The sequence below is a fragment of the Ochotona princeps genome, chromosome 30 (assembly GCF_030435755.1).
Source record: "Ochotona princeps isolate mOchPri1 chromosome 30, mOchPri1.hap1, whole genome shotgun sequence".
In the NCBI taxonomy this organism is placed as follows: domain Eukaryota; kingdom Metazoa; phylum Chordata; class Mammalia; order Lagomorpha; family Ochotonidae; genus Ochotona; species Ochotona princeps.
Genome location: NC_080861.1, coordinates 5,595,542 through 5,615,334, shown reverse-complemented (window position 1 = coordinate 5,615,334; position 19,793 = coordinate 5,595,542). Strand labels below are relative to the sequence as shown.

General features: G+C 47.4%; 2 protein-coding genes across 4 annotated transcripts in view; one reads left to right on the top strand and one right to left on the bottom strand.

The window, feature by feature from the left end:
- Positions 1-10,231, top strand: part of COL6A6 (collagen type VI alpha 6 chain) — a 79,336-nt gene extending 69,105 nt beyond the window's left edge. The window contains 4 exon segments of the mRNA XM_058657173.1: positions 96-192; positions 3,079-3,750; positions 6,159-6,255; positions 9,947-10,231. Of these exon segments, the coding sequence (XP_058513156.1) occupies positions 96-192; positions 3,079-3,750; positions 6,159-6,255; positions 9,947-10,157 (1,077 nt within the window). The 3' untranslated portion in view covers positions 10,158-10,231.
- Positions 10,232-12,495: 2,264 nt separating this feature from the next.
- The window catches only part of PIK3R4 (phosphoinositide-3-kinase regulatory subunit 4), a 125,248-nt gene continuing 117,950 nt past the window's right edge, over positions 12,496-19,793 (bottom strand). For all 3 annotated transcript variants that reach the window (XM_058657099.1, XM_058657101.1, XM_058657100.1), the window contains 6 exons: positions 19,000-19,211; positions 17,909-18,040; positions 15,068-15,168; positions 13,613-13,701; positions 13,309-13,417; positions 12,496-12,717 (listed from right to left, as the gene is read on the bottom strand). In XM_058657099.1, the coding sequence (XP_058513082.1) occupies positions 12,547-12,717; positions 13,309-13,417; positions 13,613-13,701; positions 15,068-15,168; positions 17,909-18,040; positions 19,000-19,211 (814 nt within the window). In that variant the 3' untranslated portion in view covers positions 12,496-12,546. The remainder of the gene's footprint in view (positions 12,718-13,308; positions 13,418-13,612; positions 13,702-15,067; positions 15,169-17,908; positions 18,041-18,999; positions 19,212-19,793) is intronic.

Here is a 19,793-nt window from a genome sequence, read left to right as displayed (position 1 = left end):
GAGTAGATTCCCCCTTCAACTCTCAGTTCTGTGGTTCTGGAAGGTTCTTGCCACACTACCCACTAAGCTGTGCTTTCTCCTCTTCCTGCTTGCAGATCGATGACACTGGCACGTTCCAAGTGGTGGTGGTTCCCCCTGCGGCTGACTACATGCCAACGTTAGCGAGACTCCAGCGGTGCACTTTCTGCTATGGTAAGACCTACAGAAAGGTCATGATTTGGGCAAGATTGTTAAGCGTGTTGAGTCACCGTTGGCACGAGCAGCTGGAACTTGGCAACAGGGATGTGTGTGGCCGGGCAGGACCTCATCACTGCCTCGCCCACAGCTGGAGCCTCTCAGCGGGGCCTGCAGGGTCTCTGTCCCAGCAGGAGGGGTGCCGTCCAGGCCTCTGCACTTAGTGCCGCTTCCAGGAAATGGTAACGATTTTTTAAGAAACACTCCTGCCTCACTGCCAAGTTTTTTGACGCTGTAAAGTGTATTTTTCTAAATCTCCAATGTTCAGTCCCTGAAGAAATGCTCTAAAGCAAGTCAGAACCCTCCTCTCTGTTTAGGGATAGTTTTAGTTAAAGTGGAAGTCAACAGAAAATCACACAGTTCCATTAGAGTCTTCATGGACTCAAATGTTACACATCAGGATTTGCAAAACTGATCTATCTGTTGGGTTTTATGCACTCTATGGAGCTACAGAAAACTGGACTGTCATCTTCTCTGGGAGTGTTATAATGGTTACCGTGGAAACCACTGAGGTGTTGGGATGTCAGTCTTTCTCAAGCATTAACTTTGTTCTCTTTAAGCAGAAATCGGTTAACACCGGTAACAGGCAATATTTGCACTGACCACCTGCCATAAATTGTGTCATTCGGTTTTTAGAATATTGGACTCCCGATGAGTTCCCCATGTTAGCTGAAGAAAGGAAGCCCCGAGAAATGCAGGCAGCTCTTCGGGGCCTCCCAGCCACATCAAGCCCAACAGAGCTGCCGCCAATCCACTTGCTGGGCGTGAAGCAGGCGGCTCTCATTCTGCTGCCTCCAGGGAAGTGTTCTGTTGCGGCCTGAGGGACATTCATGTCAGCCAGAGGCAGGTGCTTGCCATAGGAATGAGCCCGCAGAGAGGTGGTGATTCTGAAGGAGCCAGGGCATTTCCGGCATTTTCCCAACCCCTTCTCCCTGTGTCTTCCTCTTGCTTCCATCTAGTCATTCGCTCTGTCCTGATTGTACCGGCAGACTTGCTCGAGGCAGCCAAGTGCCAGTGACGCCACAGGGAGGGGCAGCCCACCCTATGTATTCCCAGTTGTGGCTTCCAACATGTTGATTAGTCCTGTGCTGGTATGTTGCAGTCAGAAGTCACACATATGTGACTAGGGACACATTTTTGGCTGCAGTTTTTGACTTAAGCCTTTGCTTTGCCTCTTAGGCATATAACAGAAGATATTTTGGCTTTTGTGTCCTGCGAATAAACAAACTCATAAAGCTCGGCCAATGGGCAACGTGCTGGCCCTGACCTTACAAACTGCCTTGCGTGCAGGTCACTGTTTTTGCCATCTGACCATTACACAGGGTTTTACTAAATGTCTGTAAGGGAGCCATATATATGTGCAGAGCCCCTGAGCAACACTGCAAGTTGATATCTCTCCTAACATCTTCACTCTGATCTAATCACTTTCCCTTGCAGCCAGTGCCTGTGGCTGAGTCCCAGCCATCCACATATATGTTCCTCCATTTCTCTTTTTGCTTTTTGATTCCTAAAGAGATTGCCTCTCGGCCTTTTGGCTAAGATCAAGTGTTGATTCCCAAAGAGGCCAGTCTTCCCCTCAACCATTCAATGATATTGACAACACAGTGTGGTCCTGTGGGGGGTCTCTGGGTAAATGCGGCCCAATCATCCCATTGTGCTGAGGACCAAGGCCCAGTGGTGATTGGACTGGAACCCAGTCATGCCAGCTGTTAGACCAAGGGCCTCCCCGTTCTCTGTGATGTGATCTCATCTAACACAACACTGACTTCAGGCAGAAACTTGGACAAAGTCTGATGTGTTATTTGGCAAAATGATTTAACTCCCATAGCCCGAGTCTTCTATAAGGTTGAAAAAATTGACTTTGAAAATCTTTCAACTTCTATTTTTAAGAATTCCTCTGAATATTCATTGTGGTCAGATGTAATAAATCTATCCTCTTTTTCTCAAGATTTATTTCTTTATTTGAAGGAGTTACAGTAAGGGAGAGAGACACCTCCCATCCCTGGTTCACTCCCCAAATGGCTATAATTTCCAGCACTGGGCCAGGTCAGAGCAAGCAGCTTCATCTGGGACTCCCATGTGGGTTCCAGGGCTCCAAGTACTTGGGCCATCTAGTTCTGCTTCCTCTGGCTCCGTATCAGGAAGCTGGGTTAGAAGAGGAACAGCCAGGACCCATTACCCTGAGGTGGGATGTAAGGGGTTGTGAGCAGTGGCTTAACACACTGCCTTACGATACCAGCCCCACTCTCCACGCATCCTCTTAGAAATCAAACATGCATACTTATAAAAGTCATTTTGTATTTTATGAAAGTCTGTTACTATGCAATATTTAACCAACAGGTATTAAGTTTTTTAATAAGTGTTACTGAGATATGAACAGTAGCTTGTTATTAAAAAAAAAAACTCGTTAAAAGTTAAAAACTTTTTTTCAATTGAACCAAGATTTCTTAGGTGGTTTTTTTCTCACCCTTCAAGCAAAACACTTTGTCCCAGTGAACCCACACATCGCAGTGACAGGGTGATGCTGTGGTCTGCAGTGCTGCTCGTAGAGGTCAGAGGCTCTCATGCTGTGATGCAGTATACACCTGCAGGGAAGCACCCACTTCACACTTTACAGTTAGTATTAGACTCTAGTGAAAATCAGTTCCAGACACATACTGCGCATAAACCCTGTTGAAATTTATGAAGATGCACTAGGAAGTCTTCCTGTTGATACTGAAGTCATTTAGAAAGTATTTTAACATCAAGGCCTATGCAGTTTCCAGATGTTGAAAGCTTTGAGATGCGGCCTTCCCACTTGTGCCGACTTGTGCCTCCTCACCGCGGGTGACTCTTGCTTTGCAGATATGTGCAAGCCAGATGCTGCCTGTGACCAAGGCAGCCCAGCCCCTGTGCAGTCTTACATCGATGCTGCCTTCCTCCTGGATGGCTCCCGCAACTCTGCAAGTGCTCAATTCGAAGATCTCAGAGCCTTCCTGGGAGCGCTCTTGGATCACTTTGAAATCAGCACAGACCCTGAGACCTCTGTCACCGGAGACCGGGTGGCGCTGCTGACCCATGGGCCCCCTGACTTCCTCCCCAGCACTGAGAGGAGTCCCGTGAGAGCGGAGTTCAACCTGACCGCCTACAGCAGTAAGCACCTCATGAAGAGGCATGTGCAAGAGTCAGTACAGCAACTCAACGGAGAGGCTTTCGTTGGGCACGCCTTGCAGTGGACGCTGGACAAGGTCTTTTTAAGGACACCCCACCTGAGAAGAAACAAAGTCATATTCGTGATCTCTGCTGGGGAAACCAGTCACCTGGATATGGAAGTATTAAAGGAAGAATCCATGCGAGCCAAGTGTCAGGGCTATGCCCTGTTTGTGTTTTCCCTTGGCCCTGCTTGGAATGGTGACGAACTGGAAGACCTGGCCAGCCGCCCTTTGGATCAGCACTTGGTCCAGCTTGGCCGCATTCACAAACCCGACCACAAGTATGGCGTGAAGTTTGTGAAGTCCTTTATCAACTCAGTCAGGCGTAAGTTATAAAATCTGCCTGCACAATAAAACTGTACTTGGTATTTTCCCTGCACCTTCCCTTCTGTCCCCAAATAAGGTTGATGAACTGGCATGGGTTTCTGGAAATCTCGTCTTTGAGAATTGCAGGACCAGAAAGGGAAACACTGGAGGGTGGATGGTGGCAGGGAGGAAACCTGCCCCTTGCTCGAGTGAAGAAACCACCCTGCCGGGCAGCTGCTGAAACATCTGTGCGTGGAGCAGTGTAGTCTAGTTCCCTGAAGACACAGCCTGGGCCTCAGCTGCAGGGTAGATCCCTGGCCATGTGACATTAGCACGCTGCCCTTTGATGGGAAGTTTCTGCAGTTAGCATGCCAAAAGAGAGAGCGCCAAAGAAAAATTAAATGCCTCTTGGCTTTGCTTTTACAAGTTCTCAAGGCTGAGTTTGGAGTGTTAAGAGATACCATTTTACTTGTTAGAATGAAAGACACAGTCTTGCAAAACTTTTCTTCTCTTAGTTAATGACTTTTTATGATGCCAGTAGTTATTACAACTGAAGCCCATAAAAAAAGAAACAGGCTACGACTCCTGAAGTGAGCTGGCCCCAAATATGCAATTCATTGGGAGTTCACTTGGAAGGGTTCACAAATGTGTTCATGGTCAGTGGTGTCTTCAGGGTCTGGAGATGCAGACTGCTGGTTGTATCTCTAACCTGTTACTCCTCTGCAATGCAATGTGTTCAGGATGTAAAACCACGGAGGACTCAGTGCAGGTGGGGGCAGAGGAGGCCAGCCATGCAGCGTCCCCTGGGAGCATAGCAGAAAGTCTCAGGCCTCAACCCAGACGGCTCACGTGTGTAGCATACGGGGGTCCTCCAAAGAGTGTGACAAATGGAGTTACAAGTAAGTTTATTTGAGTACCAAAAAGTTGTGAAACCCATGCATACAGAGGATTTTTCAGAAAGGTAGGAAAATACTTATCATGATAAGCTATTTAAGGATTTTAGAAATTTTTAAATCAACATAAAAGGACCTTTTTAACTCCATGTTTTACAAACTTTTGAAACTACTATAATTTGAGAAACGCGAGTAGGGTAGCAGTAAGCCCACAAAATATGATTTGTTTTCTTGAATAGGAACCTGGAAGAGTAGAGGAGGAAATGAGGTAAGGGTCATGCTGAGGAGTTACCACAGAACACAGGAGTGAAACACAGCTTGTGAGAGACTGATCAACCCGTAAGGACGCACGCCTTAGGAGGCCATCATACACTGGAAGGAAATCTTGAAGTGGAATTTCCTTTCCAAAATTCGTGGTAGTTTCACGGTAATTTGTGAAGCAGTATGATTAGTCAAATGGCGTAAACTCCTCCCACTTTTTAAGAAGTCCTTTGGGCACACGAGCGCTAGATAAATGCTTTTGGCAAGCTACAGCCGTGATGATTACAGTCCTGTAACCTTCCCTGTAACAGTACCTAAGCCGTTCCCTAGACATCCTTCAACTCCTGCTTGCCCAGCCTCATGCCATGTGACACTAACATGCCTTCATGAGGCATGTGCTCTGAGCCACGTACTGTTCCAATACTGGATGTGGACGAGTGACAGACAGACTAGATCCCTTCTACAATTTTTGGTTAGTTTTCTTCTAATCCTCTGTGACTCTTACGTAATGCAGTGCTTACATCGAGAGGCTATCAGACGCAGTCCGCACTGGACTCGGCACATGTTCTGGGGAAGCCAAGCTTCTGGCAACCTGCTACTCAGAATTAATGCATGCAAACAGTCCAATGTCAGGTGCACCATGGGGTAGCGCATCAGTCTGAGGCCGCCCGGTATCAAGCACACAGCTTTACCTACAGTACAAGCTCTGCAGGTGTAGCTGTGTCACAGCTCAGCACAAACTTGCTATAGATGCTGACCCTGTGTCAACAGGAAAGAGTTTAATTTGCACTGAATAAATCTCAATGCTTTCAGGAACTATATAATGCATTTTTGAAGTTTTCTATTTAAAAAAAAAGTTTAATACCTTAAGTGGAGTAAGAATAACCAGGCTTTGGTATCATGACAAGGTAGTGCACTTGCCACTAATGGATTAAACCCAAGCTGACTGATGTTTCTATTGTTACTGATACCAGACCGGAAAAAAAACATCCTTTCCCTCTGCATTCTGATACTCCAGAGAAGGAAACTGAATTGTCTGAGTTTACGTGAATTAAAAGCCAAACCCATAATGACTGGCCAGATTCAGCTGCTACATTTTGTAAACTTAGTTTTAGGGATTCCTTTGAGAAACCTGCCTTCATTTCACAGGATTATCTTAACTGCTAACTCTGGTGGACACTGGGGAAAGTAAAATGAACCTGTAGATACAGAACAGATGCTAGTCATGTTCATGGCCATGAATGGTGACTCACCCAAGCTTTTCTCTTCTTAGGTGCAATCAACAGATACCCCCCAATAAACCTCAAAGCCAGGTGCAACAGACTGAGCTCCACAGAGCCAAAGCCACCACCCCTACGGAAATTTCAAAGGTATTCTCTGCCTGGTATTGCCTGAATGTGACTGTGGCTGCGTTTTCTTTGTCCTGCCTCTTCCTTTTCAGCTGTTCCTCCTCCATCTTATTTAGACAAAAATCTGTTGCTACAGTCACGGTCCTGTTCTCTTTAATTTACTTTGAAAACTTTGATTTTTAAAACCAGTACCTTGTAAAATTCAGTGGAGGATTAAACAGTGATAGACACATCTGGAGAGAAATATAATGAATTAGAAAACACAAACTACTCAGTATGCAAAGGAGGTAAATTTTTAAGAGATTCAGAACAGAGCGGAAAGGCTAATCAACACCTACGTTAGAGATAAACTAGAAATATCCAATAAACAGGATTCAATGATGAAGAGCGTCTTTCCAGAACTTAGGAAACAATGCAGAGGAGGAACAAGGTTTGCTAGGCAGAAGGAATCAGAGCAGAGTGCCAGTGAGGTGAGGCAGAGGGCGCGCACTGGCGTTATTTCTTGTTCTTCTACCTAGCAAACCTTGTTCCTCTGTGCATTTCCTTGAGCTCACGTCTAGAGTGCGGGCCAGGGGAGCTGTCCAGCAGCAACGACTTCTGAAGTCAACCCTGCAACAGGCCTGTGGGCTCAGTTCAAGAGGAGGAGGGCGCCCCCTGCTGTGAGTGCGTGTGGGCGGCAGCATTTGCTGACTCCGGCTGTGGCGGCACTGCAGTAGAAAATACCATAGAGGCTGGTGTTAAAATTGTGTCTCCAGGGCAGGTGTGAGTAGTGCCACAAGCTGGCCAGCTTCGTGAGTGGGACCTGTGCACTTGCTGCACTGTGGGGTTTAGTGCTGTGTGGTCACAGTTCATGTTGCTTTTCAATTTGTTTTCTGAGGTGCACTGGAAGAGTGCAGCAAGTGTGGGGCTTGGAGCCTTGTTCACCTGCCACCCCACCTCCTCCGAACTTACTGGAAACGTTTCAGCACCTTCTGGCTCTCTGAGCCTCTCCCCACCCAATCCCACCCCTGCATTGCAAGGCGTGCGGAGGACAAGCGTGGGAAGTCTGAGGGCAGAGTTTGAACAGGACGGCAGTGGCCATCCACCCCAGGCTGGCAGCCCCATGGGGTGCTTGTCTTTTCCTCGCCTCTACCTTGGCACTCCAGTGTGTCTAGGCAAAGAGGCTGTACACCTACTGGGGGGTCACTCCTCTGCTGTCCTTAGGAGAACTGGCCAGATGGCCGGCATCACTTCTGGGGTAGTCTGAAGGCTGGTAGGAGAAACCCAAAAGCTGGCTCATATGCCAAGTCAGGGGGCAAAATCCCTGTTGAGAGCCTGTATTGCTTCTACATTACATGCTGGGAAACTAGGCATTTCATGGCAAATTCAAAGCCATGTTAAATGGAAAGAGCACAGGAAAAAGCAGCTCTTTTTGACATGGGATTCCTTTTGCAATCCACATACTCTGTAGCAAGCTGTGACTGCCAGGAGTAGATGCAGGAGGCGGCCCACATAGCTGTGCTGCCCCACTCCCACTGTGCTGTTCCAGAGCACGCGTAGAAAGAAGGAATCCAGAGAGCTCTGGCATGCGAGTTTCTTCTCTGTTCTCCGAACTGCCCTCAGCACACTGGAGACTCAGCAGCTCCCCGTATCTGAAATGGTGGGAAATAGCTGGGGCATCCAGCAACTGAGACATGAAATCCATACCAGATGGCACAACAGACTGGTCTTACCCCGGCCTTCTCTTAATAAAAGGTGGCAAGCCACATAGTGGCCCTGTGCCACTCCCTGCCAGGGCCATTCTTGAGAAGCAGGATGGGGAGGAATGAGCATGCCTGCTAGCCGAGCTGTCCAGCCATAAGGATGACTAAGCCCTCAGAACCACCTGCATAGGAATCCTGAGCCACTCTTGTGAAAGCTGGTTCTTACCAGATAGAAAAGGAAGAAGAGTGCATGACTCCAAATGCACCATCAAATGGTTCTCCTCAAATGCTCCTCTGACACAAGCCCCTGTGAATGACAGTGGAAGGTGTAAATTCAAAGATAGCAGTAGTTAATCTGCTGAGCCCTTGTGAGCTAAACATGTGAGAGAAGAAAAGTATCAGTCAAGCTATAGGAACAGCTGTCTAACCTTCCCCCCCTTAGGAGTGTAGCAAAGATAACCTGTCATAAAATGGGAGAAAGGGCCCAGGAATGAGAAGGGGGAGGGATGGGCTCTCCCTGGTCAGCAGCTTTGCGTTCTGTGTGCACACACGGTTATGACTTTGCAGAACTTGAGTCTCTAATGGAAAATACAGGGATGGGTAAACATGGGCACAGGTGGACAGAAACACTGAAATGCAGCTATGGGCTGTTCTTCGTTGAGTTCAGTTTGTTGATGAGCTCAGTGCAGCCGAGGCAGTAAGGAAAGTCAGGTTCGTCTCGTTTCAGAAGCCCAGGCGTTACAGCACACCTGCATCCAAGCCTCACAGTCTGCATAACCTTGGTTCCTCCGCTCAGATATTTCCTGTGCCCCACCGCTCTTTACAGATGAAAGAAAAAGAACATGAGGTGGCAGGGAGGTCTCGTGTGTCTATATTAGAAGTGAGTGGCCTAATTTTAGCTTCAAATTGTTTTATAGCTGTTACTGCGCTGTTAAATACTGCTGGTTTTATCAGGTCAGAGTTATTTATAGCTGGTGAAAGCAAAACCAAAAAAGAAATGGAGATTGCAATGAGTAGTTACCACTGTTCTGGCATCAGCATTATATTTAAATACAAGATTTATTTGAAACTTAAGGAGAAATTGCGAGCAGTATTTACCACTCCCTAACTAGCCACAATGCTTCATCCTGGCCTCGCACGTGGCTGCAGGGACCCCAAGTGCTGGGCTCCTGGGGAGGACTCCTGTGCGCTGTCCAACACCACAACCACCATAACCACATGTGGTTTTTGCAGTTTAACAAACATGACGACCCAAGAGGTGCGGTTGCTCATGCTGTGTGTGTGGCTAGTGGCTGCCACACTGGCCAGCAGGTTACAGCACCCTGAGGAGACAGCGGGGAACGTCAGGTTTGCCTTGGGCTCTGCGGTTCCTTGATTTTCTCGCCTGGAATTCAAAGCCTTTCCGAGTCTGCTGCTGCCTTTGCGGGGTCATGCATGACGCCTAGTCCCCGCTCCTGAAGCACCTGCCCCACCGTGGCCCTCTTTGCACCTACTGCAGTGTATTCAGAGCAGGTGACAAATGCTTAGATGGTTGGACTGGCTGAACAGCCATTTAACTTACTAAGTATCTACCATACGCTGAGAATTCTAGGTTCCCTGGGTAACTGAACACACAGGCTCTCATGAAATGTAACTTTCTGTCTAGTGGGCAGAAGAGTAGAAAACAAACTATATGCAAGTTTCTAGTTAGAAAGTGTTAAATAAGTGGTGCAGATTAAACTCGTGCTGGGGAATTGGGGGCCTGTGGATGTGGTCTCTGACAAGGGTCATCTGAACCCAAACCTGAATCCCAGGACAGCCATGTGAGGACTCAGGAAAAGAAAGCTTGTTGAATTCAGACCTATGTAGACTGACACCATGTCTCATTTGTCAGCTTGTAATGTCTGGGCCAGTATAAATCCCTAGTTTAACAATACACTGCCTCAGGGAAGGGTGCAGCAATTAATTTAGGAATATAGGTTAATGTGGAGTTTATGATAAAAGTGGAAAGAGCATTTATCTTCTACAATGTTTTCTTCTTTGTTGTACAGCTTTGTTCCTGGGCCACATAAACCCGTCCTCAAAGAAGTCGTATTACAGAAGGCAAAATTCTTCCAAAATAAAAAATACCTTTCAAGAATTACAAGAGGTGGCAGGGATGATGCCATTCAGAAATCTGCCAGAAATACATCCTACAATTTTCAAGTCGGATACAAGGACATATAAGCTCCTCCCAGACGACATGAGAAAGGAAGTGCATGATCAGCTTGATCTTAGGAAGCACGGGTAAGACTCTGGACTTCAGGAACTCGACATACTGCCAGGACTGTGGGACACTGAACAAGCTGCAGGTAGGACAGATAACCTGTACTTCCTGGCATAGATACTTATCTTGCCTGTTTATGTGACCACTCCTGATAATTCGAACACTCTTAAGATAGCTTCAAGAAGTGCTGCCCATTATGGGAGAATGCAGAAAGTGTTTCTGAAAGTAGTACATGTATGATTTGAAGGTAAGTAACATTGGTCTATTCTGATTCTTTTGACTGTAGATCTATGAACAGCCATTTTCTGCAAATCAAGCCTTCTTTCTTAATTAAGTACTGTTTAACACTCATTGGTTTAAAGGTACTTGGAATGTATGGGCTGTTCCAACATTTATACTAGAAATGGCCTGTTGTGAAAAGCTGTCCTTTCTCGGCTCTTCTATTTGGACGTCACTATGTGTGTGACTAGTTCTCACTGGGCTTGTGTGGAAAGTTCCCTCTGGTGCTCCGCATTGCTTGGAATGGTGAGAAGCAGAGGGTAACTTCCTGCAGCTCTAAATCCTCCAGTCCCACTTGGGAAACTCCCTAGTTCCCCCAGAGCATAAATCATTGCTTTTTATTGTAAAACCTCCTGCCCAATCATTCTGATACATTTCTGGTCTTTCCTATTTGTGGTCCCTTTTAATTCTGACTAATCCATACATTTTTTAGACAAGGGAAATCAAGACACAGCTTTGGTTAAAACTCTAGATGGCTTTCATCCATCAAGTAGCTGCTTAGTCAACAGCGAGCAGTGGCAAACAGGATCAGCAGACCTCTGAAAACAGCCTTACACGGACGCTGGGTTTGGAAAACAATAAGAAACCCATAAGGGTTGCAAGCATGCATGAGAGACCAGAGGAAGTTACAGTAGGAAAGGTCTTCAGAGTATCTGCTTCCTGCTGCATTCTGCTTTTGTCGTCTCGTCACCAGCCAGTGACTGTCACCTGTGGTCTCAGACCCCGTATTTGGGCCCCACCCCAGCCAGAGAGCTAGCCGTGCAGTTGCCAGCACAGCCCTCCTGTCCCCTCTCTTGGGGACAGGAGGCCAGTCCTGCATGGGGCAGGTGGTTAACACCCAAGACCAGTTACAATCTGCACTCCTATTTTTTCTTTGCCTCCTTCCCTAAAGCCTGGAAAGGACATGCGTGTATTTTTTTTTTAATCCTTCTGCCAGCCTTACTCAGGCAGCTCTGTGGAGATAGCTCCCAGTGTGTTCGGAACAGGAAGCCCGAAGAAATACGTATTCTGCTCGTACTCAGGTATAACACATCGAATTTCTCCATATGTTCCAATGGTGCTTAGGGCTTATGTTAAAATTTGTTTCAAGTACAGAACATCAATGAGCGGTTAACTTTGAATTAAGCACAAACACCTTTGTTTATTGTTGGAAATATTTTTAAAAGTTTGTTTTAAGTTGAATGTAGATTCTTACAAGTGCTATTAAAACCAAGAATCATCACGTGTTTGCTTCCCCTTATTGCTGAGTGACAGGAGAAGGACAGAGCTGTCATGGAGCACAGTGGAGCAGCCCTCAGGCTCCACACACAGAGCATTTAACCAGTGCTTGGAGGAGAACGAGTGGGGAGAGGCAAGCCAAGGGTCCAGGTGGCAGCCCCATCTACTCTATGCCAGGAACCTCCCCATTTCACCAGGCCAGGGCTTGTCCAGTGACCGCAGCAGGAAGCCCATTCTGACCCCTGCACTGCCTTAGCAAGCTAGCTCTGTTAGCTACGGTCTGACCAGACCAGCAGTGCTGCCTGGACTTGCCACTTGGTTACTCATGCCTTTGGCCTGAGTGAGTGGCACTTCCCGGCAGTTCTGTTTACCTGCCTTGCACCATAACTGAGCTGTAATTTGAGAAATGCTCAAGTGGTATATTCCTTACACTGTTCATCTCAGGTCCTGTTTTATCACTGATTGCCTGTGACAGGCCATCTCTATACCTTGGAACAAAGGCCGCTGGAGGGCTCACCCTGTGCTTCAAGCCACGGCTAAAAAATGCTGCCCAAGACAAGAACTCTCTGGAAACTTTAACAGCGATGACCACATTTTTAATACCAAAAATGTTTACATCATAACAGCTTTACAACCATCTTTAATACAAAATAAACCGAGCCCATGTTATTCACATTTCTTACCTTGAAGGCAATACGTATACCAATAAACATCCAGCATGTTGTCTGGTTGCATCTCGCAGAGCTGCACGAGTAGCCAGCCACACACAACTTCTGCCCATGTGGGGTAGAATGGGACAGGACAGCGAAGCAGACATGATTCCGAACCAACCACCTCCACTATAGTGTATTCACAACTTTCTTACAGGTTATACAAACTATCAGGCTCCTATTTCCACACCTTCACAATCCCATCTCTGGAAGCAGTCACAATGAAGCCCTGTGTACTCTGGAACGTGGCGATGTCCGTGATGATGTCATGGTGTCCCACGGGCAGAGACTCGGGGCCCCTTCGAGGGGTGTCATCACTCTGCCCCACCTTCTGGTTACTCTGGATTTCCTGTTTGATGGTCAGTCAAGGGGAGAGCCAGGAGTTAGAAATCTGCACCACACTGAGCCTCCTGGCAGTGTCCCTGCTCCTACGGCATGCTTTGGCAGTGTCCCTGCTCCTACGGCATGCTGTGGTTAGGTCAGCGCCTCTTTGCTCAACGACACATGTGAGCAGAAAGTGGATCCAAAATGATCACCTGATCTTCAGGAGTAGCCACTGAAAAGTATGGAAAGTGTATAAAGAGGCCACTTTTCTGTGCATTTCACCTTCTGCCAACATCAGAAGTGAAAAGGAAAACTTGGGAAGTGACACACTTTGAGGCAGAGGGAGTCTACTGTGACCTGCGCATTCTCAGAGATGTAAACTTTCATGTTCCAATGGCCAAGTTTGAACCTCAGTCTCCTGGAGGCTACACAGAACCACACAGCTCACTTTCTTGCTGGTAAGGAAATGTTTTCATTATTTGCCTTTTTCTCAGTTTTTAACTTTGTAATAGTTAAGGTCTAACATAGTGTTTAAAAACAAGAATAAACATACTTCATAAATTCAAAATTCTAAGCCAAAATTTTTATACCTCCAAAGGTGAACAGACCACTGTACCTGCACAACCTCAGTGCCTTCAATGATCTTCCTGTAGTAGGACACGGATGGGGAGCTGGTGCCTCCAGCCACGACATAGGACCTTTCTGGGTAAGCCAAGTCCCAAAATCTGGACAGGAGGAAACATGTGGAGGTCACCACCACAAAATAATGCAAGGGCTTGAAAGTCATGGGCTTACACTCATCAGGGATTGTTTTCATGTCATCAGTTAGACAGAGTGCCATCACTGTGACACCTGGCACAAGCATCCATAGCCGTCTAACCGCCCTCCTCTTGAGGGCTAAAGGTTCTCTGACACTATACCTTATTTTCATGTCTGAGCCAGCTGTTAGCAGGATCGGATTTCCATCTGCAGGACTACAGTAGATCCCATGGACACTGTGAGGAGAAGGCTTGAAAGAAATACAATGGAGTCAAACAGAAATCAAAGTATTCCAAATGGTGGTGTCATCTGGAAAGTACTTGCTGGGACCTGCCCTGTGACGCAGCAGGGTCAAGGTCAGACACGCCACTTCTGACCCAGCTCGCCTGCTGCTGCACCTGGGAGAGCTGCAGAGGATGGCCCAAGAACTTGGGTCTCCGGCCACCCATGTGGGAGACCCACATGGAATTCCAGGCTTCAGCCTGGCCCAGTCCCAGCCTTGGTGGCCACCTGGGAAATCAACCAGCAAGTGGAATATCTCCATCTTTCTGCATATTACTTCATTTCAAATAAGCTGGCACTTATGCATGACACAGCTGCATCTTTCAGACTTTATATATACAGTTGTATGTATTAAGAATGGTACACAGTGCTGTATTTTAATCTCTTCAGATTTTTCTTAGAAATTTATATTTAGGACAACTCTGAGCAATACTTCAACTAAAGGAAAAAGCAAAGCAATCCTGTTGTACTCTTAAGTGCTCTTGGCAACAGGGACATAAGTACAGGGCACAGCATGATGGCTCAAATAGCTAATCGCCCCTCACAAGTGCCAGGATGCCATGTGGAAGCAGGTTCATATCCTGGCTGTTCCACTTCCCATCCAACTTCCTGCTTACTGCCTGGGAAAGCAGCACAGGATGGCCCAAAGCCTTGGGACCCTGCACCTGCATGGGAGACCCAGAAGAAGCTCCTGGCTTCAGATCGGCTCAGCTCTGGCCACTGGGGAATGACCAGCAAATGGAAGATCTGTCTCTCCTCTCCTCTGTAAATCTGCCTTTGTAATAAAAATAAATCTTAAAAAGCAAAAGTACAGGTGTGCCTATATTTGTAATAGGATTACATCCTGGTGAAGCCATTAATTAAAAATAAACTCAGTATGCCCATGCCAGAGTTCCACTGTTTCCTCTTGGGCTCATGCGGCTCAGAGCTGCTGCCCTGCACTGCTACCAGAGGGTCGTGCTCCGTAACCACCAGCCTGAGGGCTCCTTCTGAACACCTGTACTTTCATGACATTATAAAGCAGAAAAATCATTAGCTTATCTGTTTAAAAGTAGAGATCATCTGTATGTGCCAGAGGGTCACATTCCATTTTTTAATGGTCAAAATTTTAATTATGGCTTTTCCAAATTAACTCAGATCTTACTGGGGTTTCCAAAGAGATCTTATGAGGTTTTGGCAGTTAACCAAAACACTCAGTGAAGCAGATGTGATCAGGTTGAAGGGGCCGGGAACACCCACCCTGCAGTCAGTGGCCACAAGATAAATGTAACATGAAGTCCACAGGAAGCACTACTGGATGAAATGCCAAAATGCTTAGCTGTGACAAGGCAAACCTGCAGCTCGGAGAGCGGCGGCGCGCTGCTGGCCCAGAGGGTGAATCTTCTGTCTCCGGTCTCCATGTCCCACATGGACACTTCATTGTTGCCCTGAACGGCTGAGGGAGACAAGGATCAGAACCGTCAACTTTGCTCTCACATCTTGGCAGGTCACCAACACCAGCCTATACCCACTGCACTTTGCCCACCCTGCAAGAAATGCCAAATTCATGCTTTAAAGCAACATTATGCCTATTGCCAGATCCAATGACTGTAAAGAGTTTAATATCCTAACAGTAAATATTTATTGTTCTCTAATAGCCAAGTTAAGAGAACTGCAATGTGGAAGTATGGATTGGATGTAGAGCTTGCCCTGGGCCATGGTCGTCATGCTTCTATAATCAAAAAGTACGGAAGAAGTATGTAGATATGAGAAATGGAGCCAGTGTGACACTCCACCTGAACTCAAAGGCGCATGTGCAGTGGGTAAGGATCAAGGTCATTTTGTGGAAATAACATTCTGGTGAACTGAAAAGGCAAAGGTGAACAGACAGGGCCATGTGGGAAGAACGGATGAGAAAACCCTAGGTGTCTGCAGGACATTAGTGTCTCGTCTGCCCAGAGCACAGCTAGACAGGGAGGACAGGCTGACGGGGGTGCAGGCAGACCACAGGCCTTCAGCATCCTACTCCTCAGGTAGTTTTGAATAGGGGTAGTAGCAACATACCAGACCTTGATTTTTAACATTTACAGAGCCAGTCATATTTTTAGGGATTGCCATTGCCCTTGGCATTGAAAGAAGGATGAACGGAACTTCCCACTGTGAAGTGAGGCTGACAGACACACACGACAACTCTGAGGCAAGGGCCTGCCTGCCGCTTGGAACACAGCAAGGCTGGCACCCAGTGGGAAAGGCGGCAGTGCTGGTTCCTTTCCACCTCCCGGCCCCGTGCTGCTCCTGGTGAGCCGCATCAGCAGGTCCTAGAGCTGAAGTCAGCATGTGGGAGGCGACTCTCGTCCTATTCCCTGGAACCTGTGTTAGTGTGCATGGCAGTGTGTGGGTGTCAATAAGGACTTGGATTATTCAGGTGGACCTAAATGCAACCACAGGCATATTTAAGCGCTGGTGGCAGACGGGAGAGCAATGGCAGCAGGCTGTAACAGCGATGCCAGGGGCTGCCCTGCTGCTGAGGATGAAAGGGGCACCATGAGCCAGGGGTGCAGCTGGTGCAGCAGAATGTAAGGAGACAGACCCAGCAGCCTCCAGGAGTGTGGTCTGGCCGCCAGCTCGGGGTGGTCCCACAAAACCCACTGCAGAATCTCCCACTGCCCTCCTCTCCTGCTCTCTGCTGCCACTCTACTCTAGCACTTCTGTATTACTGTGCTACTTTGGGTGGTACCTTCTCATCTTTGTAGATAGTTCCTCTTCAAATTCCCTTATCTTGAGTGTTAGCCATTTCCTGTTGTAATCCTGGATGATAGAAGACCAAAGGGATGGCAAGCCAATAATCCCCTACAGCCTGAGGGACCCCAGTGAGAAGTTGGGATGTTACAAGAAACCACTAGAAGGTGCTAAGCAGAAGAGAAACTAGTTACAGCAGCAAGGCCTTAAGAAGACACTGCATTAGGGATTTGGGATAAGATGCTGACAACAGAAGCTTAAAAATGCTCAAATTCTGGGGCCAGCACACTGCTACAGGTGGCGAATCCTCTGCCTGCAGCACTGGCATCCCATATGAGCGCCAGTTCATGTCCCGGCTGCTCCACTTCTGATGCAGTTCTGTGCTTATGGCCTAGAGAAGCAGCACATGGCTCGGCTCAAGTCCTTGGCCCCTGCACTTCTGGGGGAGACCTGGAATGAGCTCCTGGCTTTAGACTGACTCAGTTCCAGCCACTGCAGCCATTTGGGGAGTGACCCAGTGGCTGGAAGATTTCACACTCTCTCGATCTCTCCTTCTCTCTGTAATAGCCTTTCAAATAAAAAATCTGAAAAAAAAAATTCTGAATTTTAAGAAAGCATTGGACCAGATGAGATACACAGAGATCCAGTGTCAATGGGAAAGAGGTCAAGACCAAAGACTGAATTTTGAACCTTGAGGCCAGCCATGATTTTAAGACTTATCCATGTTCACTGGAAAGTCAGATCCACAGAGAGGAGGAGAGACAGCGGGGAAGACCCTCCATCCACTGGTCTACGCCCCAAGCAGCCACACAGGCCGGAGCTGAGCGATCCAAAGCCAGGAGCCAGAAGCCAAGAGCTTCTTCCAGGTCTCCCACAGCTTTGGGCCATCCTCAACTGCCTTCCCAGGTCACAACAGGGAGTTAGATGGGAAGTGGAGCAGCCAGGACAGAAACTGGTACCCACATAGGATCCCGGCACATGCAAGGCGAGGACTTAAGCCACTATTACCGTGCCATGCCTGAGGCCGGCCATGTTTTAAAAGCTGATATGGTGGGGCTCGGCAGTGTGGCCTAGTGGCTAAGGTCCTTGCCTTGATCCCATATGGCCGCTGGTTCTAATCCTGGCAGCTCCACTTCCTCTCTCTCTTCCTCTCAGCATATCTGACTTTGTAATAAAAATAAAATAAATCTTTAAAAAAAAAAAAAAGCTGATATGGTGAAAAGACTTAGCAGTTCAAGAAATCTAACAGCCTAGAGAACGGTTCTTAAAACCAGGTCAAATATTTCAAAAATATGAAAATGATGAACTGAATAAATGTCAAGTCAAATAAGAGTTGGAACAGAAGCATTCAGTTCAAAAGTAAAATACAAACCCTGCAACCATGAGTCTTAGCAGCAAAAGGTGATGTCCTTTCCAACCAACTGACCCAAAACAGAGAAGCCAACCTTGCATTTTACCTGCAATTACCCAGGACTGATACAGGGGGTGCATCGAGAGGCGCCTGATCCGAGCCCGGGAAGGATGACAGTGACTGGAAATGGGCAACTGGAACCTCATGTCCCAACAAGCCATGGTCCCACTGCTTGTTCCTTAAGCGGAAAAAGCACAAAAACATGACTGTGTACATCAACTGCCCTTACACCAATGGTTAACAGCATGAGCGCCATAAGGCTCATTATACACTGCCCCCGTCTGAGAAAAAGGCTTTGTTTTCATGAGGCCATGTTCCCAATTTCAAACAGTAACTAGCAGAGTGCATACCAGTGCTATTACAGTGCTATCTAGCAAGTATAAACTGAAAATGAATAATCCATTAATTCTTGACAAAGCACAAACACAGGCTTTAAAGATATAAACTGGATTCTGGAGTCCTCCACCCTAAGTGCCGAGAGATGTCTTCCTGGCACCTGGTGATCACCTTACCATCTCCAAGTCACAGCCGCTTTGTGGCCTCACCAGACTGCAGCCATTTCTCCTGGTCTTTCTCCAGCAGTTAGAGACAGCTAAGAGTGACCAATCACAGCAGAGGTGGCCGAGTGCCTACGTCTCTTCCCGTGACAACTTCCGCCCTACAGAGACCCTCAAGGGAAGGCCTGTTCCAGCACTGACGAGAGGGCTGACAGTGCACTCCACGTTAAGAGCACAGGGTCTCTCCCCGCTCGGGGACCAGGGCTCCCACATCCTCACTGCAGCGCCCGCACAGGCCCACCCGGCGCGGTTAGAGGAGGGGGCTGAGACACGGAGTTTTGTAGCCTGCCTGAGGCCACTGGACTTTAGCACTGTTTTCTGTCTTAAGTCTGCTGTTTCCCTGGCAGCAAGCAGCTCACTGAAGAACAAGGAGAAAGAAGAAACTGTTCTAGGCTACTGATTTCACTCTCAGATCTTTTTTTTTTAATGAAAAAAGCTAAACTGAAAATGACTGTAACACAGCACAGCAATCATGGGGGTTAAATTACCAATGAGGGAAAGGAGGAAACAGCTTCCAGAAGATGGCAACTGCAGGCATTCAACTGGCACATAAAGCCGACAGTGCCAGCAGGCAGCTTACCAATGCAGAGCCAGCACTGGTGGATATCCACAGCAAAGGACGTGATGAGGCCTGACTTTAGGTCATGCTTTAATGTCCATGCGTTGCTTGAAGACCTGAGGTCCCAGCCAACCAGGGAGCCATTCACCGTGGCGTAGGCGAGCACGGACTGGGCGCCCGCGTTGAAGTGATGCATGTCCACGACACAGCCATCCTTCTTGGGATCCAGCGTTCTAGAGAATGGACGCCGTTTAAGATGGCTTCATACGTCACCCGTGCTCAGGCAGCACCACGTGACTCCATCAAGACAGTGGAATCTCAGGCATGCTTTTCTTTACTTCATTTTTCTCTTGTGTTTACCTTATATAATCACATTACTGAACCTAAGATATTAACCATGGTGTGATCCTAGTGATCGCAGCACACAACAAACCCAGACTGTTTTCACCAGCATCCCTTCACTGTAATCCTGTCCAGCACACAACATGGTACTGCTCTCGTACTCCCTCTGCCTGCCCCAACTCCTCCATCTTTCATTATCTTGATATTTTTTAAGGCAGCTGGTTATTTTGAATAATATCCTCCAATTTGATTTATCTAACAATTTATGCCTTACTGGGAAGGGTGCCACACAGAAGTGATGTAACCTTCCCAGTGCATGACAAGCACCCAAAGTTAGCTTCTGTCACTGGTACACTAACTTCCAGCATTTGGTAAAGTTGGCGACTGCCAGGATTCTCCACTATAAACTCATTTTTTCCCCTTTACGTTATATAGGATTTGGTGTAAAAACTTTGAGACAAGGTGAAAATCTC